This window comes from Furipterus horrens, unplaced genomic scaffold, assembly GCF_987537825.1.
Source record: "Furipterus horrens unplaced genomic scaffold, mFurHor1.1.pri manual_scaffold_5, whole genome shotgun sequence".
Taxonomy (NCBI): Eukaryota; Metazoa; Chordata; class Mammalia; order Chiroptera; family Furipteridae; genus Furipterus; species Furipterus horrens.
The window spans coordinates 111,372,815-111,386,634 of NW_028327175.1; the positions used below are offsets into that span (position 1 = coordinate 111,372,815).

At 42.1% G+C, this 13,820-nt stretch overlaps 1 protein-coding gene across 1 annotated transcript in view; it reads right to left on the reverse strand.

Annotated features, from left to right (window-relative positions):
- The window catches only part of ABAT (4-aminobutyrate aminotransferase), an 87,094-nt gene that overhangs the window by 29,890 nt on the left and 43,384 nt on the right, over positions 1–13,820 (reverse strand). The window contains exons 2-5 of the mRNA XM_090277038.1: positions 13,098–13,212; positions 4,391–4,488; positions 2,917–2,946; positions 1,416–1,533 (exon numbers count right to left, since the gene is read on the reverse strand). Of these exons, the coding sequence (XP_090133164.1) occupies positions 1,416–1,533; positions 2,917–2,946; positions 4,391–4,488; positions 13,098–13,167 (316 nt within the window). The 5' untranslated portion in view covers positions 13,168–13,212. The remainder of the gene's footprint in view (positions 1–1,415; positions 1,534–2,916; positions 2,947–4,390; positions 4,489–13,097; positions 13,213–13,820) is intronic.

Sequence of the window (13,820 nt, forward strand, 5' to 3'; positions counted from 1 at the left end):
TTGCGGCTCAGGTCTCCCCTCTCCCAGCTGCTGTGCATGCGGCTGATAATGGCTCCAGCTGCCTCCTCCTCTGGAAAATTGCCCTTGGTGAGTGGAAGCCACTCTACCCCAGAGATGATGTGTCCTCCCCCCTGCAGCTGACGGCAATGACTGACTGGCACAGAGGAACAAAAAGGCAAGTCTCTTTGCCTCAGGCTGGGACCAACTCTGAGGCACAATGCATGCTCAAGAGCCCCCTGGGGACCAGGCAGTGGCTGATCTCTAGCTGATAGCTCCTCCCTCTTAGCTTTGCTCCTGCCCTGTGCCATTTCCTTCCTTCCCCTTTTGCCCAGAGCTCTCCCGCAATAAACTATGAGCATAGAATACCTGTTGTGGGCTCTTCTAGGAAACCCAATCAAAGTCACTGCACATCAAACGCTGTGGTCACACAGTCCTGGGTTTGCATCCCTACTGAGCTTCCCCGGTAAGCTGCTAAACTTTACCTTCTCTGTCTATAAAACTGAATGCTAATGCATACTTACCTGGTGAGATGGAGGTGCCTCCAAAGCCCTAGGCTCAGTTGGAAACTACTCTGTCCAGCAGAGGTTTCATGACCACTGCGTAACGAATCCATCCAGGACACTATATTATGTCTTGGGGGTAGGAAGGTGGCTACTCTCTCTAATGGAGAATAGCAGCCAGAACTCCGTTCCTCATGCTTTTTATTGAGAAGGATACACACGGGAGATACAAGGTCAAAATTCATAAATCATCAATAGCTTTTAGGCGCCTGGATTACAGTTGACAATAACAGATTACAAGTACCAATACAAGAGGGCACAGTGGCCAGTCTGCGTCAGGGTCTATCAAACATCTTTTTTTTTTTTTTTTTTTTTCAGATTTAATGTGTTTTATTGATTAAAATATTGTATCAAACATCTTGATGCCACACTGGCATTAGGTGCAAGGTTTCATACATTCCTTGCTAGAGATTGTTTATGTTACATTAATGATAAAGAAAGCAGAGCAAGTTCTAAAGCATAATAAGCATTCTTTAAATCCAATTCCCATGGAAACCCTCTGAATGGTTTTCGGTTATGTCTCCCGTGCAGCCTTCTGTTGAGACTTAAAGACAAGGCAGGGGAGGGCGGGGGGGGATGCACAAGTCAGGCTCAAGGCCGGGGTTACACTTCTCTAAACCAGAAGGAGTGGTTCCCCACAACCCGGTAGGTTTCTGGGGAGGAGTAAATGAGAGAGAAGACATGTAAAGTCCCTAGTAAAACTGTCTCTGTGGAGTACATTTTCCTTTTCTCTGCCCTTGAGAGAAGTGTCTGGTAACAGGCAGGGATGTGCCTGCTGGAAGGGACTGAAGTCAGGATGGCCACAACTGAGAGACAGAGGAAGTTGCATTCACGGACTGACTTTCCAGCTCTTACCTATGGGCACAGAGGAGATCTGGGAATAAAGATCCAGCATCCGGTTGCCATCCACGTCGACTAAGTAGTTGCCTCGGCTCTCTTCATAATTGCAGAAGAAATGCACAGCCTCTGCATTCTTTGGGGAAAAAGCAGACCGAATCAGGCTCACTGCAACTCCCTAGATTCTCAGTCTTTAGGATTAAGCTTGAATTAGTGAAAAAACCCATGAGCTGACCATTCTATGGACACACGGGAGGCGTCTGCGGGTGCTGGCAGTGCCACATTTCTTGCCCTGGGCGTAATTATACAGCTGATTTGCTTTGTAACAGTTTATTAAGCTGCAAATTTGTATTGTTTGAAGTTTTCTGTATGTGTTTTATATATCACAATGAAAAGGTTGATGCATAACTCTGAAGGCAATTCTGATAAGATGTATATGGTAAGCCTTAGAGTATCTAAGAAAACTATAGTAGTTATGAAAGAAATAAAAATGTTACACTAGAAGTTACTTAATGCAAAAAATAAAAATAAAAAATAAAAAGAGGAACAGAGGAACAAAAAGGATACGACAAGGAAAAATATGTAAAATGAAAGATGTAAATACAACTATCTTAATGATAACATTAACTGTGAATGAATTAAACAATTTAATCAAAAGTCAGAAACTGTCAGACTGCATTAAAAAGATTCAACTATAAGCTATTGACATGTGACATTACTTTAGTTTCGAGAATACAAAGAGTTTGAAAGGATGAAAAAATACATGATTCTCACAGTAGTCATAAGAAAACTGGAATGTTTTATACTAATATCAGACAAAATTGAATGTAAAACAAACAAAAAAACAGTTACTAGAAGAGACATTTTATGAAGATGAAAGGTCAGTCCACTAAGAAAATATAACAATTACAAACATAGAAACACTTCCTAACAGAGCCCCAAAATATAAGCAGCAAAAACTGACAGAATTGAAGGGAAAAATAGTTCTATAAGAAAATTCTCTGTGTATTGGAGACTTCAATATATGGCTTTCAATAATGGATAGGATAACTAGGCAGAACATTAACAGGGAAATAGAATTGAACAATGCTCTAACCCAATAAATCTCACAAACATCTACAGAACACCCCACCCAACCCCAGGAGTACACATTCTTCACAAGTACATGTAGAACATTTTCCAGGATAGGCCATGTGCTAGGCCATAAAAAGGCTCAATACATTTAAGAGGTTTGAAGCCACACAAAATGTATTTTCTAGCCATGATGCAATAAAATTAGAAATCAATAACAGAAAAAAGGTTGAGAAGTTCACTAAAATGTGAGAAATAAACAACACACAAATAACCAATGAGTCAAAGAAGAAATCACAAGGAAAATTAGAAAAAAAGGTTCAGAGGAAAAGCCAGCTGCATTTCTATTTTTTTTTAAAAAAGAGCCAACACAGAGTAAGCATGAGTGTCCCTCAGCTAAGTTGTAATAGAGAAGCAAAGGAAGAAATGCTACCTCATCCCCACTTACCTGAATGATATTCAGCTGTTTCATTAACTCCTATGGGCAAGAAAAGCAAGAGCATTAAGGCAAGGACACCACAGTCTTCCAAAGTAGCTTACAGTCTTTCATGTCTTCCCAAGTTTGGGGGCTTCTTTCCTCTTCATGCTAATAACTTAATAGTTAATTAGTCAACAATATTATCAATATTTAAAAATTGCTTAATATAAAAAGTTTGTGGGAAACTACTCTTGACAGTTAAATTACCAGTACAACAGAGAGACTGGAGATTTAGACGCTTGGAAGATAATCAAGCTAAAATATTTAACAAAAAAGTTTAAGCTGAAGGCGTTTACCTAGTGTCTATAAAAGCACGGGTTCCTTTTTTATTTAGAAAAACAAAAAGGCTTTTACACCGTGTTAGGAAAGTAAAATCAACTGAAAATATAAATTTGCACACAAAGACCCATTTATAATTATAATCTGAACAGTTTCTAAACCTCTGTGCAATTATATATAGAAACTGGGAATTATACACCAGTTGCTTTAATATTATAAAGATTTAATCTCTAAAAAAGAATTTAATATAAAATTTGGCAATTAGTGTTATAAAATTATATATTTCCACATCAAAAAAGAAAATATTAATGGCAAAATATCAAAAATTATTCCAAAAGTATTTCACTATTATTAAATTAAAATCCCTGCATCCCAATACATTAAAAAGTTTCTCCTTTTGTTAGCAGACACTCTCCATAAAATTATAAGCACTTATTAGTACAAAAACTTCTGAATTTATAAATAGTTGCAGTGACGAAAGGGGTATATTTTGACACTAAAGTGACACTGGATAAAATCTGTAAAATATGCAAAGAAAAAATTTTAATTTATATTAAAAATGTTTGCACTGTTTTTTTTTAATGTGCAAACCTTAGAAACAGTATTGCATGTCACTTCACAGAATCAAGGTCAGTCAGCCTTCAAAAATGTGCTGTATGCAGATTTTGTAGCACCTCTGAGTAGAATCTCCAGTCTCCCTCATCACTCAACTTGTGTCTCTTCCATCTCACACATTGACATTTACTCCAGGATTCAGAGCTATCCAATGCCTCTCCTATGCCACGTACTGTCACCATACACTGAAAGTGACCAAGTCAAGCCTAACCTAGACCAACCGATGGCCAGTCATTCCCCAGGCATGTAGATGGGCCCGACAGAGCTGCCTGCCAACTCCCAGTTAACCCTAGACGCATGAGCAATCTGTCTGCTACTGAGATTTTGTGATCGTTACGCAGCATTATTGTGGCAGTAAGTACTGACACAGCTCCACTGAGAAGCCTTCTCTGACTTCTTATGGTAGAATGCCCTTCTTAATGCCCCAGATCTCTGGTGGCCAAATCTCTGAGAGCCGCTATGAATTCAGCTCCGAAGCTCAGCTGTGTTCTGGCTTCATTGACCATGTCTGTTCTTCTCCAAAACTCCCACTCAGGTGTGCTCCACTCACCCGAGATCTAGGTCCTGGGACTTCAGTCTTCATCAGAGGCCGGTCATAATCAAATTCGACGTCGACTTTGGCTGCAGCCTGACTGATACGTCTGGATCCTGCAGTACATAAAGATAATGAGAACCCCTGGTGACAGCAGACATAGTGAGAATTCTGCCCTAACAGACACCCAGTGTTTCTAACAGAGGCGGTCCCAGGACCTAACCCCATTCCAGCCACACTACCTGAGAACACTGAGTCTGGCGAGACCTGGGCACCACAAAAACACTGAGGATTTTTTAAAAGTTGGAAAGCCCAGTGCCAACGATGTTGTAGGCAAACAGGCATGCTTGAGTGCTACTGGTGTGAGTCTAAGCTGATGCCAGCTTCCTATTCCTTTTGACTGAACAATCTCATATATATGATTCATCCTAAGGAAATAATGGGACCAGTGCACAAAGATGTAGCTTAAAATATTCATAATTGCATTGTCTCAAACAACAAAGAGAAAATGACCTAAATGCCTAACAATGAAGGGTAGCTCAATAGAATACATATAACATATTCCACTATTTATGGACAATGGAATACTGTGCATACATTAATAGGTTCAAGATAGACATATTGAATATTTATGGATACGAAAAGGTGGCCATGATGTTAGCACGTGAAAGACCAGATTATAAAATCATCCAAATTTTGTAAAAATTTAATCTATGTCCAAATGTATTAATGTTACAGACCAGAATTTCTCAGTCTTGGCACTATTGACATTTTGGGCTTGGAATTCTATGTTGTGGGGGTTGTTCTGTGCACTGCAGATGTTGGGCAGCATCCTGGCCTCTACCCACTAGATGCCATAGCACTCCCACCCCGAGTTGTGTCCCTAATTGTGACAATCAAAAACCACGTGGGAGAAAACAATCAAATGTCTAAATCCAGGTGGCCTCCACTTACAGATTTTGTTTGTTGTTGTTAAAAAAATGTTTTGGGCACAAGTCATTTGCTTGAAACTCATTTCACCTTTTTTGTATAGTGATAAAATTATAGAAGGTGTCTGAGTTCCCCAGTTAACCCCACGAAGCTTTTCAGCTCAGTGTTCTGCTGAGGCACAGAGGACAGCCTCAACCCCCAGTCTCGTCGACCCCTGAGTGAAAGGCAGCATGGTGAGTCCAGGAGAAGTGGAAAATGACTTACAATTTATAATCAGTAACCCCTAGAAATCCCTATAATGTCTCTGGTCATCTTTTATCTTCCTGGTACATTTTTGGAGGTTGGGAAGTGTTAGTTCCTCTTACTTGGGTTGCCATAATTGCATCAAATTAGGGAATCTCTAGTGACTTTATGCAACTCAGATACATGATCTCATTTCATCTGTAGACAACCCTGAGGGGAGCTGTTACTGCTTCCATTACATAGGAGAGAAAACTAAAAGTCAGAGGTGAAGAAACATGCTAGTAACTTCCTCTCCCTCCTCTCTCTCTCTCTCTCTCTCTCTCTCTCTCTCTCTCACACACACACACACACACAGCTGGCCAAACCATACAAAGCCATGATATTAGAAAACACATTTAAATTCATTCTTAATTTTTCACAATTGCTTTGGATATCTGAATTAATTATGTAATGTAATTAATTATGTTGCCCTTTGAATGTAAAGTCCAGTTAAAATACAACACTACCCTTATTTTAAACCACAAAGAAACCAGCTTTTATTTGCTTCTGTTTGATCTTAAAATGAAAAGGGAATTCCTAAAGAGTTGATTCTATTAGCAGAGAGTTAAAGGTCCTAGGACATATTGATACATTTTTTTGTATATACTCAACTGTTTATCTCTTCCTTGGCCAGAACTCTGCATTATTGGTCAAGGCTGATTTCAACTAGACCTGCAGAAAACAAAGATGCACAACTAGATAAAAATAACCCTTAACAGGTACTGATCTTGCTTTGTTTCAGTGAAGGAGTAGCCAGCCATCCTCCAAATGAGAATGTGCAAGTCCTCCCTTTCTTTCTCCAGAAAAATATCTTGATAGCACATTGTTGCAGATTTCTTGGGAATTGGAAAGTGGGAATACTGGGAATGGAGGCAGTTAGCAGTGGGAGCTGCGGCTATGGTGAGGCCAAGACCCTGAGTGAAACCCTGGGTTGGGAGGGGCAGTGGGGAGAGGGCAAGAACCTGTTCATTGAGAGCAGGGATTGATGGGGCACAGGACGGGGATGCCGAGGGCCAGGTGCAAGGCAGATGGGTCTGTTTCAAGAACTTCATCAGTTCCTACCATGTGCCAAGTCTTAGTGGGTGTGGATGGAAAAGGGCCAGATACACTGGCAGAGATCCTGAAAATGAGAGCCTAGTAAGTTTGTTGGCAACAGTGGTATCAGAAAAGGAGAGATGGGGAAGCTAACATGTGAGCTAGGCAGGTCTTACCTAGTCAAACTCTCAGCTATTGTTTTAAGTAATATACAACACATTTGTGAGATGATATTGTTGTTCCCATTTTTTGGATGAGAATCAGAGAGGGTAAGTGTCTTTCCCAAGGGCACATAGCTAGTGAGTTGCAAAGGCAGGATTTGAACCCAGATCTAATACTTCTGCTTTTCCTACTATATCTCAGTTTTCAATCCTATAAAGAAAAATAATCAAATACCAATACAATCAAATACCAAATACCAATACAATACCAATGATAATATGTAACATCTTCTTACTTCTCCTAATGATGGTATATAATGTCATAAGCCACAAGAGAAAAGAACAAGATTTGAATGGTCAAGGACGGAAGCCTTTTCTGGGCTCTATTATATCAAGTCCACTCAAGCAGATATCCATTTATCAGGCATTTATGGTGAACGTACCAAGCATTATCCTGAGCACTCTACAGTGATTACCTCACTTAATCCTCACAAACCTCTAGGAGGTTAATGTCAGTCACATGTTACAGAAGAGGACACTAAAGCTCAGAAAGGTCAATTAATTTGCCCAAAGTCAGAGAGCTGGTAAGTGTCTAAACTAGAAATTTGTCCACCTGATCTCTCCTTTCCTAGATAATTTGAATGTAACTGATGCAATCTTTGATCTCATCTAGTGTAAATCTTTGAAGTAAAATACTTGCAGCAAAACAACTTGCTTACCCCAGAGGCAAATTACTAGCAGAAACACAAGGAAGTAAAAAAAAAAAAAAAAAAAACGTATGACTTAATATTGAATAATCCAGCACTTCCATTATAAATAAAGCAGAAACCAGAAGGCAGGGGCTTGACTTGACACATAAGACCAGGCACAGCGGGTAAATCCAGCCTAGCCCTCGGGGTCCAACAGTGATGCTTACCACCCTCAGTTTCCACGCCAATCACAGTAATTTTTTTTTAATTCTCACCCGAGGACATGCTAATTGATTTTAAAGAGAGAGGAAGGCAGAGAGATTGATGTGAGCGAGAATCATTGATAGGTTGTCTCTTACACATGCCCAACTGGGGACTGAACCCATAACCTGGATATATGCTCTGACTGAGAATCCAACCCACAGCCTTTTGGTTTATAAGACGATCCCTCAACCAGCTGAACCACAGTGGCCAGGGCCACAGAGTCAATTTTTAACTTCAAACTATAAAAACAGCCTTCAAACGCTTTAAAAGTCCTCTTGATCTCTATACTAAGAGTAATAAATGAATGTCATTTTCCGAAACAGTTAAGGGTGTGAGCCTGATCAAACTCAAGGTCAAGTTCACCTGGGATTGTTTGCTCTGCTTCTCTTTTAAATAAACTTATCTCCCTCCCCACAACTGTCCATCCCACTAATTTTTTGATAACATGTTCATGGAGGAAATATCAATGAGCAACAATGAAAAAAATCCGCATCTAATTTCACCACCCAGGGATAATCATTTTGTAGTCAAGTCTCCCAGTCTCTGTATTCTATTTGTCAATATAATATTATAAACTTTTGGGGAGGTGGCATGAAATGATGCCATTGAGAACACTGTCTCAGGCTATGAACTAGCCTCACGTTTAATGGCTTTCTTTTTCTTTTCTTTTTTTGTAAGTTTTATTGATTACGCTGTTACAGTTGTCCCCAATTTTTTCCCCTTTGCTCCCCTCCACCAAGCAACCCCCCTCCCTCCAGCAGTTCCCCCCATCTTAGTCCATGTCCATGGGTCATGCATATAAGCTCTTCTCAACATCCCCCTGTCCATTCTGCACCCTTCTACTATGCTTCTTAATTTCTGTACCATTTCCCTCATTCCCCCTCCCAGATGACCTCCCCAACATGCTCCCCATACCTATGATTCTGTTCCCACTCTGGTTGTCAGCTTAGTTTGCCTTTGTTTCCATTCCCTAGCTTCTGTTGTTGATAGTTGTGATACTGTTTCCATTTTAATGTTCATAATTTTGACCTTTTTCTTAAGTCGCTTTAATATTTCATATAATAATGGCTTGGTGATGATGAACTCCTTCAGCTTTACCTTGTCTGGAAAGCACTTTCTCTGCCCTTCCATTCTAAATGATAGCTTTGCTGGATAGAGTAATCTTGGTTGTAGGTCCTTGCTTTCCATCACTTTGAATATTTCCTGCCAGTCCCTTCTTGCCTGCTAAGTTTCTTTTGAGAAATCAGCTGATAGTCTTATAGGTACCCCTTTGTAGGTCATTCTCCTCTTCTCCTTTGCTGCTTTTAAGATTCTCTTTATCCTTAACCTTTAGCATTTTGATTATGATGTATCTTGGTGTGGTTCTCCCTGGGTCTAGTTTGTTTGGGACTCTCTGTGCTTCCTGGACCCGTATGTCCATTTCCTTTCCCAAATTAGAAAAGTTTTCCTTCATTATTTTTTCAAAGAAGTTTTCAATTTCTTGCTCTTCCTCATCTCCTTCTGGCACCGCTGTGTTTCAGATGTTGGCATGTTTAACGCTATCCCAGATGTTTCTAAGCCTCTTCTCATTTTTCTCAATTCTCATTTCCTCCTTCTGTACTGGTGGACTTTCATTTCTTCCTTATGTTCCAAATGGTTGATTTGAACCCTGTTTCCCTTTCCTTCACCACTTGTTTTGTGTGGATTTTCCTTCATTTCACCCAGGGCAGCCTTCATTCTTTCCCCATCCTGTTTAACCTTTCCTGTCAAGTCTGTGAGCATCTTCATCACCAATGCCTTAAACTGTGCATCTGTGAAGTTTGCTATCTCCTCATCTGTTAGGTTCACTATCTGCTCATTGCTTAGTTGTGTCACTGAAACCTTGATCTGCCCTGCACCCCCTTCTGGGCTGTACTTCTCTATCTCCTCATCTTGACAGCTTTCTGTGTTTGCCTCTGTCGCACCTTTTACATTATAGGGGGCAGACTTGTTTTATCGTGTTTTGGCGCTGTATGTGGGGGAGGGGTCTGAGAGGGAAAAGTGCTGGTTGCTACAGCTTTTCCAGGCACTTCTCCCCCTTCCTGTACTAAGCAGGTTGCCTCCTTTTCGAGACTGGTAGCTTCTTCCTCCGTCCCAACCTTCACTGGCTTTCACAGTCAGAAGCAACGCAGCTCTATTTTTCCTGGCGCTGGGACCACAAACTACACAGTCTGGTCTGGGGCTGGGATCCATCTGATTTGGGGCTCGGATCGCTTCTCGGATTTAAGCTGTATGACTGTTTTTTTTTTGCCATGGTTACTACAGTGCTGCTAGCCCCGCCCGCCAGCTGCTCACCCACCAGCCAGGTGCCCACCAAGCACCACCCCTGCAGCTGCTGCTCCACTCCTTTTTCTCTCCATCCCAGCTCTGCCCCTCCTACTTTTCTGGCTGATCATTTCTTCTTTATTTCTTTGCTGAACTTCCCTGCAGTTCCTATTTTCTGTTTTTTTTTTGTTTGTTTGTTTGTTTTTTAGTTTTGAAGTAATTGTAAATTCCTTCTTAGTTGTGAGGAGACACAGTGTGAGTACTTACTCCTCCATCTTGGCCAGAAGTTCACATTTAATGACTTTATGGAGATCAGAGGGTAGAGACACATGCAGAAGCATCTGCACACAGTGGGTATGGCACCAGGCTGTGGCTTCGGACTTAGGTGCTCTCCTGCGCTCTCTCACTCAAGAGGAAGCAGCCGCCATGCGGTGAGCTGCTCTAGGAAGAAGCCCACTGGGTCCTGAATCCAGCACAATCACATGAGTGAGCTTGGAAGGGGCCCCACAGCTCTGATGGTGAGCCTCAGCTAACAGCTCAGCTGCACCCTTGTGAGACACCTGGAGCCAGAAGATTCAGACAAACTAGCCCTGGATGCCCAATCCACACACAGTATGAGATAATAAACATGTATGATTTTAATTAGCCAAGTTTTGGGGTATTTGTTACAAGGCAATAGATAACTAATACATTGGTTAAGGGTCCTGGGGCCACACCGGTTCAGGTTAAAGCCTGGTTCAGTCCCGTGCTAGCCCCGGGCAAGTTACTTAATTTATCTGAGTCTCAGTTTCCTCTGTTTTATGGAGTTGTGGCAAGGACTAAGTGGGTTAAGGATAACTATTATTCCTATAATTTTAAAACTATTTTCCTATTATTACTTGCCCATAAGCAGTGTATGAGAGTGCACACATTCTGCTAAATTTGTCAACACTGTATTTTAATTTAAAAAACTCTATCTATCCATCCATCCATCATCTATCAATCCTACTAGATATGCCAAATTAATAGGCCAAAAGAGAAGAAAAAATCTCAAGGTATGATTTTCTAAATCTTGCACAAGTGTGCCAAAGATTCAACTCCAGCCAAGAAAATGCAGAGCTGAGTGACTCTAATTTAGCCACTTCTGTTTTTTTCTTGTTTGTTTGTTTGCATCGTGTCTCCGTATCCATGCTTGTAAAATGGGAATTAGGATGCTTCTTGTCTTTTCGTAAACATAAATGAAGTGCTTGCACAGGAACTACTTCTCTTCATACAACTTGCGAAGCAGGGAGGATATCATCATTATCGCCATTTTCCTGATGGGAAAATGGAAGCTTTGGAGTTCTGCCTGTTGGTTAGGCTCACTGGGCTGAAAGGTGGTGGATGAAGCCAGTAGCCCAGTCTTATGAGTCTTAACCCATTGCTCTTTCCTTGATGTCTCCTTGGGAAGGCTCAGATGTCCTTGAGAATAACATTCAAAGGCTGAGCCACATGTGCCACGAGGCTGGAGCTCCTCAGGGGCCGTGCTCTCCTTTTTCTGTTGTACCTGCAGCCCCCAGTACAGGCCTCCATACCCAGTAGGTGGCTCAACAACATAGTTATGGAATGAATGCTTTTCATGCCCACAACCCTCCCTCTTACCTGGTGCACACTAGCCTAGATTATTCTGGTTGCAGTTTATTTGTAACATAATAATGAGTAAGCATTTATATGCTTCTCTTATACTTAAAACAAAACAAAACAAAACCTCAAAATCTACTAATAACCCTTCAAGGCAATCAAGGTTGAGAACAAGAAAAGACTGAGAAATTGTCACAGAGCAAGGAGACGGGGGAGATGTGACAACATGCAATGTGGAAACTTGGACTGGATTCTGAGACAAAAAGGCATTCAGGGAAAAACTCGTGAAATCCAAAGAGAAGCCTGGAGTCTGGTTAGTAGTGATGTACCGAGGTTGGTTTCTCAGTTTGGACAAGAGTATCCTTGTGATGCTGATGTTAACAAGGCGGGAAAGTGGGTGAAGGGCATATGAGATCTCTCTGTGCTCTCTCTGTAACTTCTCTATATATCTAAAATCATCCCCAAATAAAACATTTATTTTAAAATTAAGCCAGCTAATACTCTCGGGAGAGGAGCGAACATTCCTGCTTTTTATCTCTCCCAGGATGCAAACATGCAAACCACGGATGCGGCCAGCAATTTGTCTTCAGAATGCAGACATGACTGACAACAATAAGAGGACACCATGATGACAAGCACAGGGCTCTTAAGAGAACTGCGGACAGACCAGAGACACAAGGTGTCCCAAGGGAGGTTAGTGCTGGCCTGTCCCTCTCCCAGTGCCTCTGGAGGCTCACAGAGAAGGGGTGATAACTAACATTCATGTGGCTGTGTGACCTTAGGCAAATGGCTGTGCTTCTCTGCGCCACAGTTTTCTCACTTGTAAAATGGGATTCACTCCTGTCTTCCTCATAGGACCATGGGGAGTGAGGTCTCAGGGGATCCTACAAGCTGGGTGCTAACTGATGAAGCTCACTTGGCTAAGCTGCCTGCACTCAGTGAGGTAGAGAGAAAACAGAGCATCTGAGAGAGACTGAGGGGCAGAAGAGCTGGAGGTGCTGCTGGCAGGTTGGGTGTCGGGTGTGAGGAGGTGAGGGAGAGGGTAGTGGGTATGGGACATTCTAGGGAGGCCACCTCCTGTCCAGGGCCCAGGAAGCACAGCTAGCCTTTACATCAATTCCAAGGACTTTTGTTGCTTTCCTTGTTTCTTAAGAGCAGCTTGTACTGTGTGTGTTGCCTGATGGTCCCTGTGGGGACAGCCTGGACCCTTCTAGCTGTTGGGGCCACCACCTCCGTGCAAGCAGCTAGTGGATCAGCTCCCTGCCCAGTGCAGAGCTGTCTGCCGGGGGACAGAAGCATGTGGCAGAAATGGGGAAATGGGAGGGGTGGTGCTGGAGACTGTTTCATGAGGGATGGGGCAGTCCCAGAAGCACTGGCTGACCAGTGCCTTTGTCCCCAAGGACTCTTCCAGCCCAGAATCCCTAGTCTTGATAGTGTCTTCTGCAAAGACCAGTTAGTTTTTGCCAAGACACCAGGGCTTACCGGACACAAGCAGGTGGCAGTTGTGCTGGAAGCTGCAGGCCAGTCGCCGGGTGAGCAACATGGAGGCCATGATCCCCTCTTTCGGGAACAGAGACCCCCTTCACACGGTCCCACCCTAAAAGAAGGGGAAACACAAAATTAGGCCAGTGAAGATTACTCCCACTCCGGCCAAATATTCCACCCCCTACATTTCCCCACATAGTGGAGAAGGTTCTTCTGACATCAGATTGTTTGCTTTTATACTGAATATACACTTTTAATCAAAAAGTGTATATTTTAAATCACATGCATTTTCATTTGACCTTGACCATACCCCAGTGTCAAAAATATAGTAAATGGAGCCACTTTAAAAATGGAGCTGGGGAGGCCATGCCAGAGAAACTGCCTTGCATGCCTTATGCCTCAAATCCTGAAATGGTAAAACAAGGCAAAATAACTTTTAAACTGAGACTGAAGAGGCCATGTTTCCCAAAAAACTGCTTGCAAGAAAGCAGACATAAGTATGGGACTGATGACTACTGAACTGAGAATTAAAAACATTCTTTAGAATAAACATCACAATGTTATGTTATCTGCGCCACTAGAAACGCCTCCCTTCTGTTGATGTAGCTGTTCCCCTTGCCCTCTCACAGAGGTCCGTTGCCTTTGTCTCCTAACTGGAACAGTATTTGGACTTCTTCCTGAATCGGTATGTGTGTTGCGAAGAGGTATTCTTACTGATTT